General features: G+C 43.4%; 1 protein-coding gene across 1 annotated transcript; it reads left to right on the forward strand.

Annotated features, from left to right (window-relative positions):
* Positions 1–3210: 3210 nt before the first annotated feature.
* tgm1l1 (transglutaminase 1 like 1) lies at positions 3211–25780 on the forward strand. The gene is given in 14 exon segments (NM_001140097.1): positions 3211–3356; positions 10351–10628; positions 10768–10959; positions 14861–15112; positions 16553–16671; positions 16900–17007; positions 17475–17652; positions 18837–18975; positions 19715–19907; positions 20234–20387; positions 20874–21158; positions 21461–21621; positions 23525–23661; positions 24736–25780. Coding segments are annotated over 13 exon segments (2340 nt in total). The 5' UTR covers positions 3211–3356; position 10351; the 3' UTR covers positions 24881–25780.
* Positions 25781–26115: the final 335 nt, after the last annotated feature.

Consider the following 26115-nt stretch of genomic DNA (forward strand, 5'->3'; position numbering starts at 1 on the left):
GCCACTAGAGTAGAAAATAATGGTTTCAGCATAAAAATGTACAACAGCTGACTCAATATGTCAGCAGCATACCACTCTGCATCCCACTGCTGGCTTGCCTCTGAAGCTAAGCAGGGATGTTTTGTGAATGGGAGACCAGATGAAGCTGTAAGTGGAGCTGGAGGGCCAGTAGGAGGCACTCTTTCCTCTGGTCAAAAAAATAATAATCCCAAATCTGTCTTTCAGATGGAATGTTAAACTGGTGTTCTGACTCTCTCTGGTCACTAAAGATCTAAGAGTAGGGGTGTTACTTTGGTAGTCTTTATTTAACTAGGCAAATCAGTTAAGAACAAATTCTTATTCACAAAGACAGCCTAACCCTGGTGTCCTGGCTAAATTCCCAATCTGGCCCTCATACCATCATGGCCACCTAATCATCCCCAGCTTCCAATTGGCTCATTCCTTTCCCATGTAACTATTCCCAAGGTTGTTGTTGAGAATGTGTTCTTATTCAACTTACCTGGTAAAAAAAAATGGATAGATAATTAACAATAGGAGGCCTCAAATGTATCCTTCAGGCACACCTGAGTGTATCTATGGTACAACCATCTGCCTTAACACACTGGGTTCGATTTGACAGGTAGTTCACAAACCACTCCATAGCATGACCAGTAATCCCGATACACTTCAAACTCTGCACAAAGACAGTATGGTCGACAATGTAAAAAGCTTTTGAAAAGTCTATGAACACAAGACACACAATGCAACTTGTCATCCAGGGCACAGTGGATATCATTCAAAACATTCAAGGTTGCTGTCGCAGTGCTGTGGCTTGACCTGAAACCTGATTGCATGCCACTCAGAATGTTGTTTTCCTGAAGGTAGACCATAAACTGTTTATTGACTAGGGACTACTTTTGCCAAAACAGACAATTTAGATATGGGCCGATAGTTGTTCAGTAGAGTGGGATCTCCTCCTTCCAAAAAAGGTAGGACAAATATGCTGATTTCCATAGTTTGGGGATTTCATTCCTTTCTAAGGTGAGGTTGCAGATGCATGTTATAGGCATAGCAATGATGTCGGCAGCCAATTGTAGAAGGCGGGGGTCTAGATCATCAGGGACAGGGGATGATTATGACATCAATTTGCCTTAAGGTCTCTACGCACCTCTGAGACAGAGAAGGGTGAGAAGGAGAACCTGGAGAAGGAATAGACAGGGGTATCAGGTAATTTCACAGGGTGCTCATTTTGACATGTAACACTTTCAAATAATTTGCCTGTGTCAAGGAAATGCTGATTAAAAGAGTTCAAAATAGAGGTTTTCTCACTTACCGCTTATGTATCTACCAGCAGTTGTTTAGGAACTTTGCAGGGATTATTCAGATTCTATGCAGTAGATTTGAGGTAGCGGTCAGGTTTCATCTTTCGAGTCATAGTCACACCCTGATTCCAAAGATGTTTGAGCTGCCGTTGACCACTGAAAAAAATGGTTTACTTTCCTTACACCTTCAGCTGTAGTAGTAATGGGAGAGGTGACTCCGTTATTATTTAACAAAGTGTCAATATGGCACATACCAATCGTGACTCTTGACCCTCAGCCTCGATCACAAGAACTCTAATTCTAGACTGTGTTAGGTGTACTGTAGTAAGACAAGCATACATTTTTTTTTACATGTGAGTATAAACCTGAGATTTAAAGAGTGGGTGGTTTTGTGAGATTTAGTAGGACAAAGGTTTTGTATTTTCCTTTTGCCATTGCTCTACGGTCATAATAATGGATCGTAAAGAGAATCTATTCAGTGCATCCTGATTATTACCTTCTTCATCACATTCAATCACGTCAACATGATGTTAAAGGTATTATTTATCACTCTGCAACGGCAAGTTTAGACAGGACAGGACAGGGCAGGGCAGGCTCTGGTCTCCCACTGCAACTATGGCAGTTTGTGATGATAAAGTAAACCACAGACCTGCCAAGTCATACTTTCCCCTCCACTGCTACATGACAGGTCTCTGAGGAGATACTGGGCACAAACGTCAATTCATTGTCTATTCCACGTTAGCTAAACTTCATTTAATTTAAATGACATGGAAGCAATGTTGATTCAACCAGTGTATGTCTAGTGTGTGGGAACATCACCGTGAGACTTGGAACTCAGGTGTTGGTGACAGGTGTTTTCATTTACCTGATGAGTTGAACGTGGGACGTTTTCTGAGGGCACACATTGGACACAGGTCTTGACAAAAACCTACAGTACAGACTAATAAATTAGATGTGCTCATGTCATCATGTGTCATTGTTTCTGACTGAATGTAATCCTGAAAGACCAACATTAGTTTTTTTTCCTTTATTTTTATTCTGCTCAAACTCTCGATCTGCCTCAGCTTGACATTTCAGCCCCATGACCAAAAAGGATATTGATCCAAGATATGACCTTCTGAGAGGATTACGATAGGAACTCAGAGGAACTCTTGTCACAGATGGGATCCAGCTTGTGAGGTCATGAGTTATGAAAAAGTGAGGCGGGGGTGTAAAGTAAAACAGAACCGAAAGTCATTAAGGGAAGTTGACATGGAATGAGACCATACTAAACTTTTTAGCGATGTGTGTGTGTGTGTGTGTGTGTGTGTGTGTGTGTGTGTGTGTGTGTGTGTGTGTGTGTGTGTGTGTGTGTGTGTGTAGGCCTACTGTTTAGCTCACTCACTATCTTTACATGCATTAGGAAACAGTGATGAGTTGTATCCAAATTTAGAGAGGGAATGAGAAGGCCTACAGTATTATGTCAAGTAGCCACTCGGGTGGAGGTTAACTGTATCTGTATCCAAAGGTGATCGACTTGGTTTTCTTCTGGCCTTGCTCCTATATGATCATCACAGTCCACCCACTGTAGATGAGGGTAGGGTAGGGTGATGACCTATGACCGATTACTCACTTCCTTCCCTGTGTCGCTTTTTTTTCTTACCACATGCCTTTCTTTTATTCCCTCCAGTGCCTTTCCCTGTATTTCCCCTCCCTTTCTGCATTGGAAACAAACAGCCTGCTATTGCGTAACCTGCGGGTTTGCTATGCTGTGCCTCGATGCTCCACACAGGACATCCTGGGCTACAATGGTTCATTTGATATAGCCTACTACTGTGCTAACAGTGACTGGAGGGGCGGGGGGAGGGGAGGCTTGAAGCAGAGGGTGTGTCAAATCAAATCCCGTTTACATTCCTTAGGAGCGTATAAACCAGTATTTAAGACGCATATGTAAGAGACAGAGGAACTGGTAAGAAAAACTTTTAAACCTGATAATACAAGAACGGAGAGCCATTGAAAACTTTAAAACGCACTCAAACTTTTTTGGTGAATCAAGAAGCCATCACCCAAGACAAAGTAAGGATTTTTTCATTAATTCATATGTATATGACCTATTTATCAAATGCGCTTACAACTCTTGACAAATAGTTACACTGTGGTAGGCTACTCATGTGATGAGGTTTTCACAACTTTATCAGTCGGGATGCGTTTTACTGATTTGCGAACCGTTAGACACTCACTGCACAGCTCATAAAAGGCAGGCAGAGGAAAGTGCTCATCTAGCCTATTGATCATGTAGCCTAAGAAAAATACCAGGCACTTAAATGGTAGATAGAGACAGAGTTATTAGCTCAGCTGAGAAATATTACGTTTCACTTGACATGGGTGGATGGGTTGATGGGTGTTAGACCTATTGGCTCCAGTGTCACAAGGCTCTTCTGCTCATACAGTGAAGTAATCCCAATTGCAAACATAAGTCCACATAAATATTTCAGTAACCATACTGATAATAAAACACATTTTTCTCTCCCTCCAATAAGGTTGTCTTGTTCCGTCACATCATGTTGCCCAGCTAGCACATTTGGTTCCTTGGAAGTTGTGGGAATGTACGTTTCTCATTTCCCATTGGTTCTGGGAACCAAGCTATAAGTTTCCTAGGAACCAAGCTGTAACGTTCTGAGAACTGAAGTGAACATTTTGCCTGTTTTGGGAATGTTAATTTTTAGGTTGCAGGGAGGTTCTGAGAACATTTTAATATGTTTCCCTGAAAGTTTTCCTGGGAGGTTTTATTAACGCTCTGAGAATGTAAACATTATTTTGAGTTAATTATTTTTATTTTATTTAAGCTTTATTTAACTCTGCAAGTCATTTAAGAAAAATAAATAGTTATTAACAATGACTCCTTAAAACTTTCACTGAATGTTTCAATAAGACTTTTAATAACACTGCTAGATTATTTGGGGTTAACTTTTTAGAACTCCAAGCACAGATAGGATACATGGAAATTCACTCTGGATAAGAGCGTCTGCTAAATGAAGTAAATGTAAATCATGCAAACACAGTTTTTTTTTTTATTGTGACATGGCATCAGATTCAAACAAAGTCTTCTGTTCTCTATCCATGGAATTAGTCCACTGCATCACCAGGATGGAGCTAGCATGCCATGTTTTTTACTAATACTAAGCTGTTCCTTTTAGTCTCTTCAAATAGACCCCATTTCAAAGGAAACCGGCACTCATTAAGATCAGGTGTGGCCGATATGTGGGTGCGGTTAACACACCTGAAAACACTTAACAAGATAGAGTTTTGTTAATGCTGAGAACGGATTGTATACGTTTTTAAATAACATTATTAAAACATTCTCTGAACGTTACTAAAGTTTTCTTGTGTTGAAAAAGAAAAGTTGTTCTTAAGATTCTCTGAACAATTTGAGAACTTTACTTTAAATAGAACCATGAGGAAATCTATAGGAAACATTATGCTAAAGTACTGAAATTCCCACAGAAGAACATTGTTTCTTAACATTCTCTGAACAATTTCAGTACATTCCCAATGTCCAGTTGGAGAACATTCCTAGAACATTACCAAAATGTAAATGCTTGAATTATCAGGGATTTCTTCGTCGGAGGACGATATGGCGAAATCATCATCGGAAAATGAGGACCAATATGCAGCAGAGTTGAGATGGTTCATTTTGAACTTTTAATAAATTCCAAAATGAACATACAAAATAACAAAAACGAACGCACGATACACTGACAGTCCTGTTAGGTTTACACACACTAAACACGGAACAATCTCCCACAAATACACAGACAAACACACCCAACTAATATAGGACTTCCAATCAAAGGCAACACCACACAGCTGCCTTCAATTGGAAGTCCACCCCAATTAACTCAACATAGAAACAGATCAACCAGACTACACATAGAAATACATCAAGATAGACCATAACTCAAAACCCGGAAATAATAAATCAAACGCCCTCCTAACTAACACACCACCCTGAACCACATAAAACAAATATCCTCTGCCACGTCCTGACCAAACTAAAATGACAATTAACCCTTATACTGGCCAGGACGTGACAGTACCCCCCCCCCTTAAAGGTGCTAACCCCGGAAGCACCTTAAAAAAAAAATAAAAAACCCAAACAACAACAAAACAAAAATTCCCCCCTACTAAAGGGAGGGAAGGGAGGGTGGCTGCCGTCAACGACGGCACTGTGCTACACCCCCCCTCCCCAACCCACCTATATCTGGAAGTGGCTCCGGTTCTGGCCGTTCCAGGCAGTCGGGCCACTCTGGCATCGCCGGGGGGCAGTCGGGCCACTCTGGCATCGCCGGGGGGCAGTCTGGCAGCTCGGGGCAGTCTGGCAGCTCGGGGCAGTCTGGCAGCTCGGGGCAGTCTGGCCGGCTCTGGCAGCTCGGGGCAGTCTGGCCGGCTCTGGCAGCTCGGGGCAGTCTGGCCGGCTCTGGCAGCTCGGGGCAGTCTGGCCAGTCTGGCAGCTCGGGGCAGTCTGGCCAGTCTGGCCACTCTGGCAGCTCGGGGCAGTCTGGCAGCTCGGGGCAGTCTGGCAGCTCGGGGCAGTCTGGCCGGCTCTGGCAGCTCGGGGCAGTCTGGCCGGCTCTGGCAGCTCGGGGCAGTCTGGCCGGCTCTGGCAGCTCGGGGCAGTCTGGCCAGTCTGGCAGCTCGGGGCAGTCTGGCCAGTCTGGCCACTCTGGCAGCTCGGGGCAGTCTGGCAGCTCGGGGCAGTCTGGCAGCTCGGGGCAGTCTGGCCGGCTCTGGCAGCTCGGGGCAGTCTGGCCGGCTCTGGCAGCTCGGGGCAGTCTGGCCGGCTCTGGCAGCTCGGGGCAGTCTGGCCGGCTCTGGCAGCTCGGGGCAGTCTGGCCGGCTCTGGCAGCTCGGGGCAGTCTGGCCGGCTCTGGCATCTCCGGGCAGTTTGGCCGGCTCTGGCGGCTCCTGACTGACGGGCGGTTCTGGCGACTCCTGACTGACGGGCGGTTCTGGCGACTCCTGACTGACGGGCGGTTCTGGCGACTCCTGACTGACGGGCGGTTCTGGCGACTCTTGACTGACGGGCGGTTCTGGCGACTCTTGACTGACGGGCGGTTCTGGCGACTCTTGACTGACGGGCGGTTCTGGCGACTCTTGACTGACGGGCGGTTCTGGCGACTCTTGACTGACGGGCGGTTCTGGCGACTCTTGACTGACGGGCGGTTCTGGCGATTCTTGACTGACGGGCGGTTCTGGCGACTCTTGACTGACGGGCGGTTCTGGCGACTCTTGACTGACGGGCGGTTCTGGCGACTGTTGACTGGCGGGCAGCTCTGGCGACTTTAGACTGGCGAGGCTGGGTTTACGCACTAGATGCCTTGTGCGTGGTGCTGGTACTGGGCGTACCAGACTGGGAACACGCACCTCCAGGCTAGTGCGGGGAGCGGGAACAGGACGAGTCAGACTGGGCTGACGTACTTCCGGGTCCGCACGAGAGACAGGAGCAGGAAACCTAGGGCTATGGAGGCGCACAGTCGGTCTTGATCTTACCTCCTGCACAACCCGTCCTGGCTGGATGGAACTAGTAGCCCTGTACGAGCGGGGTGCTTGTACAGGGCGGACTGGGCTGTGCAGGGGCCTGATGGTAGCCGTGCGTAGAGTTGGGTAGCCTGGTCCTCGGAGGCGTACCGGCGACCAGATGCGCTGCGCAGGCATCCTCCTACCAGGCTGGATGCCCGCTCTAGCACGGCACCTGCGAGGGGCTGGAATAACGCGCACCGGACTGTGCGTGCGTATGGGTGAGATAGTGCGCTCCTCAGCGAAACATGGCGCTCTCCACCTCATACGCTCCTCCATATAACCACGGGTAGCTGGCTTCCGGCTCTTCCTAGGCCTAGCCAAACTACCCGTGTGCCCCCCCAAAAGAAATTCTTGGGGGTGCCTCTCGTGCTTCAACGCCAGTCGTGTCCCTCGGAAACGTTCCCGGTCCATACCAGCCTTACTCCATGGGCCTTCTCCGGCCATAACCTGCTCCCAAGTCCATCTCTCCCCTTTGTCCAAATCAAAATTCCTCTGCTCCTTCCTCTGCTGCTTGGTCCTGGTTTGGTGGGAGATTCTGTCAGGGATTTCTTCGTCGGAGGACGATATGTCGAAATCATCATCGGAAAATGAGGACCAATATGCAGCAGAGTTGAGATGGTTCATTTTGAAATTTTTATAAATTCCAAAAAGAACATACAAAATAACAAAAACGAACGCACGATACACTGACAGTCCTGTTAGGTTTACACACACTAAACACGGAACAATCTCCCACAAATACACAGACAAACACACCCAACTAATATAGGACTTCCAATCAAAGGCAACACCACACAGCTGCCTTCAATTGGAAGTCCACCCCAATTAACTCAACATAGAAACAGATCAACCAGACTACACATAGAAATACATCAACATAGACCATAACTCAAAACCCGGAAATAATAAATCAAACGCCCTCCTAACTAACACACCACCCTGAACCACATAAAACAAATACCCTCTGCCACGTCCTGACCAAACTAAAATGACAATTAACCCTTATACTGGCCAGGACGTGACATGAATTTTTAACCTTCTGTTAAACTAATGAAGTACCACGAAAAGAAAGTTCCTTAAATGTGTTGAGAATGTTCCAAAGCCAAGCAACTATCCAGCACCATTTCCAGAAAGTTGTGGGAAGGTTGTATACAAAATAACCATAGGACCAAGCTCTAAGAAACAAATGGTTCTCAGAACATTATGTGCTAGCTGGTGTGCTTCGACAACCAATGAAAAATCATGTGGCATTTTTACCCTTTATCCTATGACCTCTGCCATCATTTCACCTCTCATGTGGTCTAATGACCTTTGTTCTCAAACAAGTGGAGATAGAATATATGTTGCATGCCATTTCATTTTTAAACAAATGCTGATCGTGGGTGTTATATACATCAGGCATCAACTTGAGGGATGTTTTATGTGTGTTGGGGAAGCAGGCTTCAACTCATTGTATTTGGGTGTTGTTGTTGGAAAAGTGCATTGAATTAGAAGCTCTTATCTCAGTGGCCCGTGTGCATTCCAATCATGCTAGCAAGGTGCTAACTGCCTAAACAAACCCACTGTGCGGGAGGGAGGGAAACAGGTGGAGGGGCAGGGGCAGGCACAGGTGAAAGAGAGGACCATGGAAACATTGGGGAGTGGTGCTAGAGACAGGGCGGTTTTGGGTGGGGTCCCAATTGTATGTTGCAATCAATTTTGACTTTGGCATTTGTCATCATTGTTACATGATAAGTAATGCTTCTGACATGTACTGCTCTTTTTAAAAAACACAATACGGTCTCTTTTTGCCAATTCCTAGGATATTTGGATGACTGTAAGGGAGGGGAACATTATTGGACCAGCATGTGGACTGAGGAGTTTCAAAATCAGTCACTCACGCAGGAATGCATTCAGCTATACAAACACACATACACACACAGTGCTATAGTTACTAAGCACACCATGACTACACACCCCTCTGCTACACCCGCTCGCTGTTCTCTCTACTCCCTCTGAGCTTCTCCCTATGTTCTTTCTGTTTAGCTCTCTTAGCAGTCTTAATTATCAAAAGGTTTGAAACTTTTTCACTAGCCTCTACACACATTAAAGTGTCTTATGTTTAGACACAGCAGATAAAGTACAGATGGAGACCACGGTTGGAAACTCCTCTTGGTCTTCTTTAAACATGCTTCATGTTCCTCTTGTTTTTAACTCACCTGACCTCTGACATTTGACATTGAACCCCCATTAAGTTTTAGAGTTGAAGCCTGAACTCTAGCCTGGATCCACTCAGATTCAAAGTCTCATGGTTCCCCTAACCTTTCAGTTTGATGAATGGCGGTCTAAAAAGATGAACTAGACTAGATGTAACTGGGATTAACTAAGTGCTCTGCGTTGTCGTGAAAATATGATTGTTTCCCATCATATCTATAGATTACACACACATACATCTGTGGCTAGGTGGGGCTGTAGGGTCCGGTATCAATCAGTGAGTCAAGAGTTATGTTGGGTTGTTTGGGGAATTTCAGGAGTGTCTGACCTGGGACAAAAGGTTAACTACCCTGGCATGCTTTGGGAAAGGCAGACTGTTGTAAAAAGTGTGAGTCGGGAATGTGGTAATTGTGAGAAAAGATTAAAAAGAAAACAAGCTAGTTTCTGGAATGGAGGGAGGAAAAGAGGGGGAGAAAAGATGTAAGCGGAGAGAATAAAAACCAAGAATAAGAATGTTACTATCGTTCTCAGTGGATTATTGTGCAGTGTTGTCCAACAGTGTTGTCCAAGTAATATGTGTGCACTTAACCTCTCCAACATTGAATTGTTGACATGCTTTTATCTTAATTTGTTGTTATTTCATAGATTTTCTCAATCAATTGCTCTTGTTTTCTATCCTTTCATTTCTTGAACTCGGCACTCTCCAATATGAGTACTATTTATCTCTGTCTGTATCACCCATCTAACAGTCTCATCTCATCTCTAACTTCTGTATCACCTCTCTAACAGTCTCATCTCATCTCTAACTTCTGTATCACCTCTCTAACAGTCTCATCTCATCTCTAACTTCTGTATCACCTCTCTAACAGAGTCATCTCATCTCTAACTTCTGTTTCACCTCTCTAACTGTCTCATCTCACCTCTAACTTCTGTATCACCTCTCTAACAGTCTCATCTCATCTCTAACTTCTGTATCACCTCTTTAACAGTCTCATCTCATCTCTAACTTCTGTTTCACCTCTCTAACAGTCTCATCTCACCTCTAACTTCTGTATCACCTCTCTAACAGTCTCATCTCATCTCTAACTTCTGTATCACCTCTCTAACAGTCTCATCTCATCTCTAACTTCTGTATCACCCATCTAACAGTCTCATCTCTAACTTCTGTATCACCCATCTAACAGTCTCATCTCTAACTTCTGTATCACCTCTCTAACAGTCTCATCTCATCTCTAACTTCTGTATCACCCATCTAACAGTCTCATCTCATATCTAACTTCTGTATCACTCCTCTCAGAATGCCAGGAGACCGGTCGACGGTGAGTGGTTCTGATGTGGGCCGTTTCCATGGCGTCTCCCCGACCACAGCGCAGATAACCAACCAGAAGGAGGCGGAGTCTAATTCTAAGGAGCAGGGAAGCTGTCGCCGTTGGTTTCAGAAGATGTGCCCCTGCTGCTGTCGACGCCAGAGCAGCTCGTATGACATCACAGACACTGTCATCACGGATGACGGGGTGAAACCGGCCACGCTCCCCGTGCCTCCTCAGCCCCACACTGGAGACAACGAGCTGGAAGGTAGGTTACATGAAGCAACAGAATCAGTCAAGTCAAATTCATTAGTTCATAATACTAACCCTATAGGAAAAAAACCCTGTCTCTATATATAAGCAGTAAGCACTGACCATTGCATGAACTTTTTAAATCTCTCTCTCAGAGCTGATGTTGTCAGTGCGCTCGGTGGATCTACTGAGCTCTAAGACGGGTCAGAACCGCCTGGAGCATCACACCAACCTTTACCATGGCAATGAGCTCATCATCCGACGTGGCCAGACGTTCCAGATAGAACTGGACCTGTCGCGACCTTTCAACTCCAATACAGACAAACTCCACCTGGAACTCAAGACAGGTCAGTTTGACTTTGAGGGCTCTCACAAAAAGGCTATTTTGTTACCCTTGGTGCAGCACATGATATACTATCAAGTTGTAGGATGTGTCCAGCTGTTTCCTGGCTCCCCAGACACAAGAAAGGAACATAGGCAGCTGTGAAATTAGAATTGTGAACATTATTTACACCGCTTAAGACATACAGTGAACTCCAAAGGTATTGGGACAGTGTGATTATTTTCTTTGTTTTGGCTCTGTACTCCAGCATTTTCAGTCATATCAGGTCAACCGTTTAGAAATATCAGCCCCCCCCCCCCATTTTATGTTATCAAAAGTATTGGTACAAATTCACTTATGTGTATTAATGTAGTAAAAAGTTAAGTATTTTGGTCCCATAGTCCTAGCACACAATTACTACATCAAGCTTGTGACTCTATAAACTTGTTGGATGCATTTGCTGTTTGTTTTGGTTGTGTTTCACTTTTATTGTAAATAAGAATAGAATATGTTTCTAAACATTTCTACATTCATGCGGATGCTATCATGATTACAGATAATCCTGAATGAATTGTGAATAATGATGAGTGAGAGAGTTACAGACGCACAAATATCATACCCCCCCAACAAATGCTAACCTCCCATGTTATTGTTGTGGTGAGAGGTTAGTATGTCTTGGGGGTATGATATTTGTGCGTCTGTAACTGTCTCACTAATAATTTTTCATGATTCATTCAGGACTATCCGCTAGCCGAGCCCCTAGTTGGTATTTCTGACTTTGGTAGTATATTATGGCTAAAGCTCATAAGTAATGCCATTACTTTTACTCCACCACATATTGCTGTTTTGATGGGGCCAGGAGTTTTTCCTGATCTTGTGAGCTGACCAGGAAGAACTCCTCTTCTTTCATACCAACTGCTGCAGAGGTGAAGGGTCAAAGCCCAGTTTCTTGTCAGTCATATGGGCAGGAAAAAAACATCTTTAATTCACTTTCACAACTATGATTCATTCTAAGAAGAGGAAATCATATGATATGAAAGAACGATGCTCTATAGTTGTTGCCTTGAATGACTTGAATGACAACCTTGGAGGTCTGAAAGAGAACAAGGTCTCCTGCACACTGTGTATATTTGCAAATTGACACATGCAATTTTTCCGTCATAAGGAATCAAAACTATGGAAACTAATAAGGATTCAGCGGCTGGCCTTACTAACAATACTAGGAGAGAGAGTGTTTGGATAGATTTCCTCTCAACAAGCGCTTAGAGAGACAGAGAGAAACCCATTAGCTTAAAGCAAAACACCAGCCTAGAGATGTGATAGGCCTATGCACACAGGCACACATACTTTATGAGGTTCTATATATTTGTGAGGACGCTCTGTGTCTATGCTCTCAGTGGAGTTTTCACAGTACTACACTATGTTTATCTCAGCTGAACTGAACTGTATGACAGTGACACATTTGTGGTTTACACTTGGTTTGTCACTGTCACTCTCTGGGACAGCAGACTATGAATTACAATGATGTGGATACTGTGGTTTTTCTCACTTTTCTGCATACAAGACTACACATTACCATTAAAGATAGACCACTGTCATTCCACTATCTTACCTTATTTCGTATCTTTTAAGGTAAATTCAATTCAAACGTTTTACTGGTTTGCAGAGCTTTCTCTTGCTCTTTCACACAAGCAAGCACACATGTACATACTCATTCACTCTTTATAAATAATCAACATTGGCATTTGCCAAGTAGAGTGATATGGTATTGGAATTGCCATCTCCATGGTTATGAGAGGAATGTGATTTCCTGCCTCTACAATAGAATGTGTGTGCCAGTCATGTGCAGCTGTTATGGGTGCGGGTGTATATTTTACTCTATGCACATTTAAATGTTGGTTTAGTGTGGTCCTTTTGTGACTGAAGAGTGAGCCCTTTGACATGTTCAGGAAAGGTAGGAATGCAATGTGGGTTGGCTCAGTTTCCATCAGAGATAAGAGAACAATCAATATCTATCTGGGGTGTGTTCGTAAATTAAATCTGGAGTGCCAGAGTGCGCTCTGGGCGTTCGTAAATTCAGAACTTTGTCAGATTGTAGGTTTGTAAATTCGGAGTGTTTCGCTCTCAGAGCTTTCAGAGTGCACTGGACGCTCTGGCCGAGGATTATGGTTGATCCAAGCGTTCTGACCTCACAAAGGCAGTCAAGCACCCAAGCTATCTGGCTAACGTTGGCTAGCTTGCTAGCTACTTCCAGACAAAAATGAGAGAACACTTCGCTCTGATCATTTTACTCGTCCTATCAGAGCTGGTTAGGATGTTTTCATGTTATCCAGAGCGTTGGTGACTGTAACTGTGCTGCTGGCAACAATTTAATTACGCTTTTGTGTCGACGTTTACCGACACCAGCCATATTCAATAGGTGTTGAGCGTTCGTAAATTCATTAGTTGTTCTGCGCTCTGGCACATTCAGACGAGAGTGCTCTGAAATTGAAGTAGATAGCCAGAGTGAATTTACAAACGCACTCCTGTACATTGCGTAGTTTGTTGAGGTGGGTTTCAGGCACCACTACACTGTTATTAAACCGATATTACACTGTTATTACATTGCTATTACACTGACATTACACTAATTGGTACTGGAGCGCCAAGTCTAGGACCAAAAGGCTCCTCAACAGCTTCTATCCCCAAGCCATAAAACTGCTGAACAATTAATAAAATCACCACCGGATAATTTACATGGACCCCCCTCCCTTTTGTACACTGCTGCTACTCGCTGTTTACTATCTATGCATAGTCACTTCATCCCCACCTATATGTACAAATTACCTCAACTAACCTGTACCCCCGCACATTGATTTGGTACCGGTGCCCCCTGTATTTAGCCTCGTTATTGTTATTCTTATTGTGTTACTTTTTATTATTACTTTTAATTTTAGTCTACTTGGTAAATATTTTCTTAACCAACAGTGCAGTTCAAGAAGAGTTAAACCTGTTGAGGACAGACGTTCCGCTAGTGGAACGCCTAGCCAACATCCAATGGAACAGCAGGGCGCGAAATTCTAAACATCAAAAATCTAATAATTTCAATTTCTCACCTTAGGGTGTTTTTAACATAAATAATCGATAATATTCCAACCGGACAATAGCGTATTCATTACAGAAGAAAAATAAAAAATGATAGCCATGTGTGAACGCGCATGAACTAACTACATGACCTCAGCTAGTCCACTGCTTGAACCGGCTGTTATTCGATCAAAATTCACCATAGAAGCCTCAAACAACTTTGTAAAGACTGTTGACATCTAGTGGAAGCCTTAGGAAGTGCAAACTGTAGTGTCAATAGAAAATGGTCTGAAAGACTACAAGTCTCAGATTTCCCACTTCCTGGTTGGATCTTTCTCAGGTTTTTGCCTGCCATATGAGTTCTGTTATACTCACAGACATCATTCAAACAGTTTTAGAAACTTCTGAGTGTTTCCTATCCAAATCTACTAATAATATGCATATCCTAGTTTCTGGGCCCGAGTAGTAGGCAGTTTAATTTGGGTACGTTTTTCATCCGGCCGTGAAAATACTGCCCCCTATACCTTAACAGCTTTTAAGGGCTAGTAAATAAGAATTTCACGGTAAAGTCTACACTTGTTGTATTCGGTGCCAGTGACAAATAAAGTTTGATTTGAATTACACTGTTATTACACCAATTATTACACCAATATTACACTGTCTTGACAATGCTATTACATCAATATTTCACTGTCAGTACACTGTTATTACAACAATATTATGAGTTATTACATAATATTACACTGTTATTACATGGATATTACACTGATATTGCACTGTTACTACACTGCTTAAATCACCCTGAGGCTTTGTTTTACTTCCCTGATAATTGTAAACTAATCATTTATTAATTTGTCTGACAGGATCCCTCCCCATGGTGTCTAAGGGCACACACATCATAATTAAATTGGTGGAGGAACTGGAGGACCACAGCTGGGAGGCCAAGATCGTGAAGCAGAAAGGCAACAGGATCAAGCTGTCCGTAAACTCGCATCCCAAAGCCGTGATTGGCCAGTACAAGCTCACTGTGATGGTGAAGTGCCCTAAGCGGGAGGTGGCCATCACACACGACCCCAGCAAAGATGTCGTCATGCTGTTCAACCCATGGTGTGAAGGTAAGGATGAGTGGAGTGTTATGAGACAGCAGAAGGTAGAGAGAAGAAGAGAGGTGGTAGATAGAGAGACAAAAGTTGCGCTTTGATTAGCTGCCTAGCAAACTGGGTGGGTGGGGTTTGCATGTTTGGGACCATTGCCACTGACGTCCAAACAACACCCACCCGTGCTCACCAAAAGTGTGAAACAAGTGGGGCAAACAAAGATATTGCATTGATTCACAATTCAGCTTCGATGCTGTATATAGGTCTAGTGATTCAATGTTGTTATTCCATTGCAATAGGGACAGCCAAATTCAAACACCAGGGCCAAGTGTGACAGACCCCAGAGCAGACACAGAGGAGGCTGGTTCTGGGTCTACAATTTATCCTCTTGGTCTCTCAGAACAGCACTAATGTAAATGTACACATAGGCAGGGCATGTAGCTTACTGCCCAATAACGTGTTGCTATCCATCACAAAAAGAGTCACTGCTTGACTGAGAACATTTGTTTCATTCTCTGGCTGTGAGTCAAGACCACACGTCCATTTGCTTGGGACTCTGGTCTTTGCCAATTGATGTTGACCTGCTTTACCGTTATTGTCTCTAACTGTTCAACCAAAACCTGTATTTTGAGGTCTCTGGAATTAAAACACTTTCAGGATGTGCATTTTGATTCATTAAAACTAAATATGTACATGCACATACTTGGTAAAATGAAAATAAATTGAAACTGGTTATATTGATTTAAATATGCTTTGTTTCATCTGATTAAGATGTTTGTTCTGCCTTCTGGAAAGGGTTTTGATTGAATAGCGCTATCTGTCTTTAATTGCACTGTTTGGCAGGTAGCCCAATCTATCCTTTCCTGTCATAAAAGTTGACATTCCACAATTACTGTACAAACCGCCTTAGGACCATATGATGGAAGCACAACAGCTGGTGGAAATCTCTATCTCTCTGTCATTATCTCTCTCTCTCATTATCTCTCTCTCTCACTCTCTCTCTCTCTCTCTCTCTCTCTCTCTCTCTCTCTCTCTCTCTCCTCTCTCTCTCTCTCTCTCTCTCTCTCTCTCTCTCTCTCTCTCTCTCATTCTCTCTCTCATTCTCTCTCTCATTCTCTCTCTCATTCTCTCTCTCATTCTCTCTCTCATTCTCTCAGAGCGCTTGTTGAGAGGAAATCTATACAATGCAGCCCTATTCCCATAAATGAGCTGGCCCCCTCTGTGAGCTCCAGACATTGTGTTAGTAACAGTGAACCCTCTTCTGGCTGCACTGACTCTCCCTGGTGTTTATCAAAATAGTATTTTAGTACGTAAGACAGATATGACAATGTTGTGTACTGTGAATGAAGCAACATTTAAGAAATGTCATGCAAAAACGTACACATTTCACCTGTAACTCCAGGAGTGAATAAATGTATACCTAATTTTTGTCCCCTGGTTCTCTCTCTCTCTCCTTAGATGACACAGTGTACATGGATGACGAGGAGGAGAAGAAGGAGTATGTGCTGAATGACATAGGAAGACTCTACTACGGTACAGAGACACAGATTGGAGCTCGCACATGGAACTATGGACAGGTATTAGACAGGGAGGAAATCAAGTGTGGTTGGATTGAAATCTTTTTGCAAATTCCAGTCATTCTGCAAACCCCAGTCTTTCTGCAAACCCCAGTCTTTCTGCAAACCCCAGTCTTTCTGCAAACCCCAGTCATTTAAGAAGCAGCCTCTGTTTATTCCCTGTTTTGACCTCCATCCTCTCTTCCATATCACCGTGTCTGTCTGTTTCCTCCTGTTTGTGCTGTTCAGTTCCTTGAGGGGATGCTGGAGGCCTGTCTCTATGTGCTGGAGAAGAGTGAGATCCCTCCGTCTGGTAGAGGAGATTCTGTCAACGTGGTCAGAGTCATATCTGCCATGGTGAGTTACCGGTCAACTTATATGACATTCAGTAGTGAACGTAAAACATGTTTCTCATACTCCACATACTTTCAATGTATTTATGCCTGTCAAATCATGTGTCATATCATCTTTATGAATGACTGATCTGAATTATGCTGAGGTATGCTGATGTCAATTTCATTACCATTACTGTATTATTGTAGAAAACAAGATGTGTTCTCAATAACTTACCTGGTTAAATAAACCACCTGCTATACTTTATCTTACTGTAATCATCCTAATATTTATATATTCCTTAATTCCATTAGTTTACTTTTAGGTTGTGTGTATTGTGTGTATTGTTGTGAATTATTAGATATTACTGCACTGTTGGAGCTAGAAACACAAGTATTTTGCTACACCCACAATAACATCTGCTAAACATGTGCAACTGACCAATAAAATTAGATTTGACTCTTTCTAATTCTCTCCCTTTGATGCATCAGATCAACTCCCCAGATGACAATGGGGTCCTGGCAGGAAACTGGTCAGGGAACTATGTAGGAGGAGTTTCCCCTACAGCCTGGAGTGGCAGTGTGGACATTCTGATGAAATACCACAAGGAGGGAGGCCAGCCTGTCAAATACGGACAGTGCTGGGTCTTCTCTGGCGTTACCACCACAGGTGTGTGTGTGTGTGTGTGTGTGTGTGTGTGTGTGTGTGTGTGTGTGTGTGTGTGTGTGTGTGTGTGTGTGTGTGTGTGTGTGTGTGTGTGTGTGTGTGTGTGTGTGTGTGTGTGTGTGTGTGTGTGTGTGTGTGTGTGTGTGTGTGTGTGTGTGTGTTTTGCATACCTAGACACAGTGGCAATATGATGATCCATCATGATCCACACAGGCCCGTATGTTGTAGTGATGCGCGGGTTGACTCATAACCCGCAGTCCCCTGGTTATAGCCATGGGCGGGTTTAGGGTCATTAAGTATTTTGTGGATGAAGGGCGGGTGGGTTGAATAAAGAGAAAGCAAGCAAAGAAAGCAAGGTTTTTCTTTCATTACTTTAGGCTATCTGGCATTAGTGCGTAAGCCTAAGCTTTAAGGTCTATCTATAACTGTACACTTGCCCAATAGCTTACATGCTAATCACCAAATGCTTTTGCGAACGAGCAGAAAAAGTATTTGGGCCTGAGCTACAGACACTATATTGGTCCGCTAAAACAGGACTAGTAAAGGCCCAGTGCACTACATTTTAACACATTCTTTATTAAGACTTTTATTTTTATTCAGATGTTTTAGGGGATGCTGCAGCACCCTCAGCACCCCTACTTCCTGCAGCTATGTCCACAGTCCCAAAACATCTTTGCTCTGCAAAAGAAACAGAGATGACAGAGAACTTGATCGATTTCAACTAGATTGAAACATTCATTCTATCGATTTATGACATTCTGTTGAGCAAGGGTTTATTTAGTCTTCTAGGGCAACATATAATGACAGAAGAGAAGCTGCATGTATCTAATGATTATAAACAAGTTAACTAACAAATAGCCTACCAAAATGTCGGAAATTATAAGCAGAAACATATCTATATCAGGCAGGGGAAAAATCCTCCACCCCCTGTCAAAAAAATCATTCCCCGTCTCTGATGGGATGGGTTATTAGCAATTGCGGGTGGGTGTTGGTGAACAAAGAGTTGACCCGCGCACCATTAAGGCTGTGTGATGTCTCCTGTTTGCTTGCTTTTCATATCTATGCTAATTTTGTTCATCCCTGGCCTTGTTTTTGCTTAATCTATGGTCACTTGACTTCATATACACTCTTTTTTAACCTGGTCTCGCTCTCTCAATCCCCCCCCCCCCCTTCTCTGCATCTCTCAGTGCTCAGGTGTCTGGGTATACCGTGTCGTAGTGTAACAAACTTCCAGTCTGCCCACGACACAGATGTCTCACTCACAACAGACGTGTATTTTGATGAGAATATGGAGCCGCTGGACCACCTCAACTCTGACTCTGTTTGGTGAGTTATAATCCAAATTAAGTAGAGCCCGGTTTTTCCTGGCCAGGTCAAGTGCATCTAACCTGCCACAGGTTAAGAGTTCTCCACTTCAATCCAGTCCACATGAGTATATATTTGGCTTTGCTCTAAATACACAGAAATTCCTTGCCACAAATCATACTCTCTAAAAAAAAAAAAAACACCAGGCTGGAGTTGTTGAAATAAACGTCTTCGGTAAAACTCAAATCAAATTGGATTTGGCACATGCGCCGAATTTATTTTAGAAAAATAAAATAAAGTAAAGTAAGAAAAAAAGTACCACAATACAATAACAAGTCTATATACAAGGTGTACCGGTACCGAGTCAATGTGCGGGGGTACAGGTTAGTCGAGGTAATTGAGGTAATATGTACAGCACATGTAGGTAGGGGTAAAGTGACTATGCAAAGATAATAAACAGTGAATAGCAGCAGCGTAAAAAAAGGGTATCAATGCAAATAGCAGTGTTATGGCTTGGGGGTAGAAGCTGTTAAGGACCCTTTTGGACCTAGACTTGGCGCTCCGGTACAGTCCATGACTAGACTGGCTGGAGTCTTTGACCCTTTTTAGGGCTTTCCTCTAACACTGCCTGGTATAGAGGTCCTGGATGGCAGGAAGCTTGGCCCCAGTGATGTACTGGGCCGTAAGCACTACCCTCTGTAGCGCCTTGCGGTCAGATACTCCTAACTATGTAATCCCAACAACCCCCTTCTCTGTGTAGGAACTTCCATGTATGGAACGACTGTTGGATGTCCAGGCCAGACCTTCCACCTGGTATGGGTGGCTGGCAGGCGCTAGACTCCACCCCCCAGGAGACCAGCCAGGGGACCTTCCGCTGTGGCCCTGCCTCTGTCACCGCCATCCGCACCGGCCAGGTCTACCACAAATATGACACGCCCTTCGTCTTCGCTGAGGTGAGCTCTATGGGAAGGAGATGGTTGAAGATCTATGATCAGTTGTGAATACTAATAATAAAATATGCCATTTAGAAGATGCTTTTATCCAAAGCGACTTAGTCATGCGTGGCCCTGGGAATCGAATCCACAATCCTGCCGTTGCAAGCGCCATGATCTACCAATTGAGACATACTTCATCTTACCCATCACAGATCTCAAATTAGAGAAGAAATGGCTACACTGACCTTGGATTACTTCCTATCTTTTATCAAATATTACACACTTTCCCTGTTTCTCCATAAATGAATGGTGCTGATCCTGCCTGTCTGTCTGTGTCTCCTCAGGTGAACAGTGATAAGATCTACTGGCAGAGGAACCTGGACGGTACCTTCACTCAGATCCACAATGAGAAGAAGGCTGTGGGACACTTCATCAGCACCAAAGCTGTAGGCTCTGATGAGCGCGCTGACATCACAAACCTGTACAAACACACCGAAGGTACAGTGATGTCATCATGCACTTCAATACACTGTCAGAGGGTGGCTTGGTAACCGTATTTACACATGGAATAACACTCAGGTTGTAAGGGTGACATCACTCACCTGTAAAGACAAGACTAGGTAGCCTAGTGGGGGTTGGCAGGTAGCCTAGTGGTTAGAGCGTTGGGCCAGTAACTGAAAGGTTGCTAGATCAAATCTCTGAGCTAACAAGGTAAAAATCTGTCGTTCTACCCCTGAACAAGGCAGCACTGTTCCTAGGCTGTCATTGTAAATAAGAATTTGTTCTTAACTGACTTGCCTAGTTAAATAAAGGTTAAATAAAATTAAATCATCTGAGATCAGGCTATGAGGAAGGTGCCACACTTGGTCAAAAACAACAACCATGCACCTGCAATGAACAGCATTTTCAATATAGACATCAGGGATAGTCAGATAATCACACTGTCATTACCCCCCCCCCCCCCCCCCCCCCACCACTAACCAGAATCAGAGGAAGAGCGCATTGCTGTGGAGACGGCCAGTCGCTATGGCACCAGGCCTGATGTGTACTCCACGCCGATGGCGAAGGATGTGAGCGTGGAGGTGAAGATGGAGGGGGAGGGGCCTCGTATGGGGGAAGATGCCCAGCTGACCATCGTGGTGACCAACCTAAGCTCCCAGCCGCGCAGGACCACGCTCCACAGCCAGGTGGCCGTCATGTACTACACCGGGGTGTTGAAGGGAACCGTCCAGAAAAACAAACTGCCTGTGGAACTCATGCCCAATGAAGGTGAGTCAGCAAGGGGAATAGTTGGAGGATGGTGCCCCTAACTGCTACAGGGTCAGATAATTGTCATACTCCTAACTGTTATGGGGTATTGGGGTAATCTGATCCTAGACCTGTGGTTTAGAGCAACTTCTATCTCAACCCAACTGAGGCCAGCAGCATTCCCCACTAGCACCTTTTCAGCTCAGTAACAATATTGTCTCCACTCTGCATTTGCTGTTACCACATGTGTATCCTCAATCCTCTCATCTGACCCCTGTACTGTAGAATGTGTAGTAATCTCAATGTCTCTTCCTCCTCCTCAGTGAAGACCATGCAGTGGGTCCTACCCTACCAGAGCTACCAGAACCAGTTGGTGGACCAGGCTGCTCTGATGCTGACTCTGTCTGGACGGGTCTCTGAGACCCAGCAGGTCCTTGCCACTCAGACCAACTTCAGGCTCCGCACACCTGACCTCAACATCGAGGTAAGACGCAACTTAGCTTTAGCACAACCTGTCACTGGATTCCTATGTTCCTAAGTTATTCCTAAGTTATATTTGAGAAACAGTACTGTATACAGTATGCTGGTTATGTTCAGTTCTCTATTTAAATATACAGTTGAAGTCGGAAGTTTACATACACCTTAGCCAAATACTTTAAAACTTTTTCACAATTCCTGACATTTAATTCTAGTACAAATTCCCTGTCTTAGGTCAGTTCAGATCACCACTTTATTTTAAGAATGTGAAGTGTCAGAATAATGGTAGAGAGAATGATTAATTTCAGCTTTTATTTCTTTCGTGACATTCCCAGTGGGTCAGAAGTTTACATACACTCAACTAGTATTTGGTAGCATAGCCTTTACATTTTTTAACTTCGGTCAAACGTTTCAGGTAGCCTTCCACATGCTTCCCACAATAACTTGGGTGAATTTTGGCCCATTCCTCCTGACAACGCTGGTGTAACTGAGTCAGGTTTATAGGCCTCCTTGCTCGCACACACTTTTTCAGTTCTGCCCACCAATTTTCTATGGGATCGAGGTCGGGGCTTTGTGATGGCCACTCCAATACCTTGACTTTGTTGTCCTTAAGCCATTTTGCCACAACTTTGTAAGTATGCTTGGGGTCATTGTCCATTTGGAAGACCCATTTGTGACCAAGCTTTAACCTCCTGACTGATGTCTTGAGATGTTGCTTCAATATATCCACATAATTTTCCTTCCTCATGTTGTCATCTATTTTGTGAAGTTCACCAGTTCCTCCTGCAGCAAAGCACCCCCACAACATGATGCTGCCACCCCCGTGCTTCACAGTTGGGATGGTGTTCTTCGGCTTGCAAGCCTCTCCCTTTTTCCTCCAAACATAACGATGGTCATTATGGCCAAACAGTTCTATTTTTGTTTCACCAGACCAGAGGACATTTCTCAAAAAAGTACAATCTTTGTCCCCATGTGCAGTTGCAAACCGTAGTCTGGCTTTTTTATGGCAGTTTTGGAGCAGTGGCTTCTTCCTTGCTGAGCGGCCTTTCAGGTTATGTTGATATAGGACTCGTTTTACTGTGGATATAGATACTTTTGTACCTGTTTCCTCCAGCATCTTCACAAGGACCTTTGCTGTTGTTCTGGGATTGATTTGCACTTTTCACACCAAAGTACGTTCATCTCTAGGAGACGGGTCTCCTTCCTGAGCGATATGACGGCTGCGTGGTCCCATGGTGTTTATACTTGCGTACTATTGTTTGTATAGATGAAAGTGGTACCTTCAGGCGTTTGGAAATTGCTCCCAAGGATGAACCAGACTTGTGGAGGTCTACAATTTTTTTTCTGAGGTCTTGGCTGATTTCTTTTGATTTTCCCATGATGTCAAACAAATAGGCACTGAGTTTGAAGGTACACCTTGAAATACATCCACAGGTACACCTCCAATTGACTCAAATGATGTCAATTAGCCTATCAGAAGCTTCTAAAGCCATGACATCATTTTCTGGAATTTTCCAAGCTGTTTAAAGGCACAGTCAACTTAGTGTATCAAAACTTCTGACCCACTGGAATTGTGATACACTGAATTATAAGTGAAATAATCTGTCTGCAAACAATTGTTGGAAAAATTACTTGTGTCATTCACAAAGTAGATGTCCTAACCGACTTGCCAAAACTATAGTTTGTTAACAAGAAATTTGTGGAGTGGTTGAAAAATGAGTTTTAATGACTCCAAACTATGTGTATGTAAACTTCCGACTTCAACTGTATATACCAAACCCAATGCAATGCCGTAGAAATGAAGTAGTACAGATGTCTTGACTAGCGGCCATGGTACAGACTGCATACAGATGTCATTGCCCAGATAAACAGCAACACTGTAAAGTATGATGATGTGTTTGTTTCCTCAGCCTGAAGGGGACGCAGTGGTGGGTAAGGAGATGGCAGCCAAGATCACGTTCACCAACCCTCTGCCACATAAACTGAGGGGTGTGGTGTTCAGGGTGGAGGGACTGGGCCTGCAGAAGGTCCGCGAGGTGGTTGTGGGGTAAGATCATAAAATTAAGAATTAGAAAATGTCACGAGAATTTTCTATCCCAATATGATAATAACTAACAATCAATAAGCTTTGACTAATCCCCAAGGTTTGTAAGACACTAGGTTAATAATAATTAGTCAAAGAATCAGCTTCTGCAAAAGGTCTGTACAGTTTATTCAGAGAACGTTCTGAAGTCCATAATACAAAGACATTCATTTTATGCTCACTCCCTACTTACGCACATACCTCCACACAAACAGTATATATTCTACGCACATACATACACACGAACAGTAGATGAGTTGTCTCCTACTCCAGAGTTCCCAACACTGTATATCACTATCCAGCCGACTGTTCCATTCCCCCGAGATTAGGAAAACCTTGAGGGGTACTCCCTCTCAAACCCTCAGAGTTCAAGCTAGGTCAGGTCAACCACAGTTTAACGGTTCTTGGTGTTTACTTAAACACACACACACACTCCTCTCTTATCCTAGTCCAACCTCGTTAGACATTTGTTTAACACTTTAATTATTCATTATACATACTACATAGACTATATCCCTAATAGTTAGGTTTCAGGGTATAATTATTTAATCATTTATCTTTAAACATATAATTATTCTATCAGAAAATGAGTCATTTAACATGATCTCTATGGGCAAGACACTGTAACCATCTCAATGTACAGATGTAGGATCTTAATTTGAGCAAGTTTGCTACAGCAGGAAAATAATCCTGCAGCAACAGGAAATGTGAATTATTATTATGTGGATTATATTGCATTTTTGTAGGGGTTGATACATTTTGTTCGGGAAAATCATGTCTGAAATTTCTTAGTGGAAATGTAAAACTTTAAAAGCATTTTTAAAACTCAAACAAACTACAAGTTTGCATTTCCTGCTTGGCAGGAAAATTCTCTGATCAAATGATATCCTACATCTGTATTAGCCTATTCTCTCTGCATCTCCATCGCCTTTTCTCAGTCAATTACGCTCACATCTGTATCTGTCTCTGTATTAAACCCCTCTTTGACCCTCTTCTAAGTAATGTTAACCCCCCTTTCTCTCTGTCTCGCTCTCTCAGTGATGTTGGAAGCCACTCCACGGTGACTCTGACAGAACACTTCATCCCTACCCAGGCTGGGCCCAGGAAGTTGGTAGCGGCTCTGGACTGTAAACAGCTGACACAGGTGCACGGCGTTGCTGACATCGATGTCCGGAGCCAATGAGAGGGAGCCTGCAGCTCTCTCCTGTCCACTTACCTGGCCTTTAATTCAAGTCTCATCATAGAAAATGGGAAACCTTTTATTCAGTTCTCCCAAGGCATTGAATATAAGTATTGTTTGATATATTTGATATTTCATGCTGACATGTAATTATGGAAATATCCTGATCTTTGGATGAAGTTGTAAACTATTGTTAACCAGCACTAATGTTTTTGATACGTAATATCCTAGAACCACCAGTGCGCTTTGCTCTGAAATGGATTTGCTGTTACTGTAAGGGCTGTCCACACCTATAAAGAAGAAACATCAAACTATTGTTGGGTCCATTGAAATGGTTTATGAAAAATCCTGTGGTAAATGTAATTATCTAGCTGGACATTATCTAATATTACTGTATTTTTTTAACAATGTCACGGTGCTGTCATCAAAACATTTGATAAATGCACTGTATACATGCATTATAGTATTCAATTATATTAGCGTTCAAGTATTTATGTTATCAACATGTTGGATAAAGTGTAATGTATGTAGCATAACATGTCGGTCAAATTGTATCTTACATGGCTTATTTGAAGGTGAAGCACTAGTTTGATTTTATATGAGGGTCATGCCTAAAGATGACCTTCTCAATGTGTGTGTGTTTGTGTGAAAAAACTAAAGTCAGTATTATGGCCCATTCATTGGTCATTGTGCTTCGTTGCCTTAAACTGCTCTTATGAAACAAAGAGTCAGCTCCTGAGCATTAAGAGATGGAACCAAGGCCTTTCTTGACCTCGCTCTGCTCCTAGTGTTAGGGAGTTTTTTACTGCACTTAAAATACAAGGAAGTAAACTGCTTTAAAGAGTTACATTTTATTGTATTAATGTATCGTCAATGTATTTGCTAATAAAACAACTAGAGTGATGATGTTCCCTAGTTATGTGCATGACTCCCTGGAAGACAAGCCCAGACTGAATGGAAACGTGTGAAGAGATCAGAAAGATGCTATTATTCACTGTAGCAACTACATACTTGTAGTAGCAGAACTTTCCATCTGCAGCCAAGTCTCAGCTTATGCATTAACCTGTTATTATCAATGTAAATTGTATGGCTTCAGGCAAAGGTGTGTCTTGCACACTTTATCCAGTGGAAAAAGAACATTTCATGCATCTAATTGAATCTCTACAGTACATTTACAAGTTGATATGATTGGGATCAGTGTGGCTCATTCTCACACCCCTTATTGGACTCTGGCACAT

This window comes from Salmo salar, chromosome 14, assembly GCF_965601325.2.
Source record: "Salmo salar chromosome 14, fSalSal1, whole genome shotgun sequence".
In the NCBI taxonomy this organism is placed as follows: domain Eukaryota; kingdom Metazoa; phylum Chordata; class Actinopteri; order Salmoniformes; family Salmonidae; genus Salmo; species Salmo salar.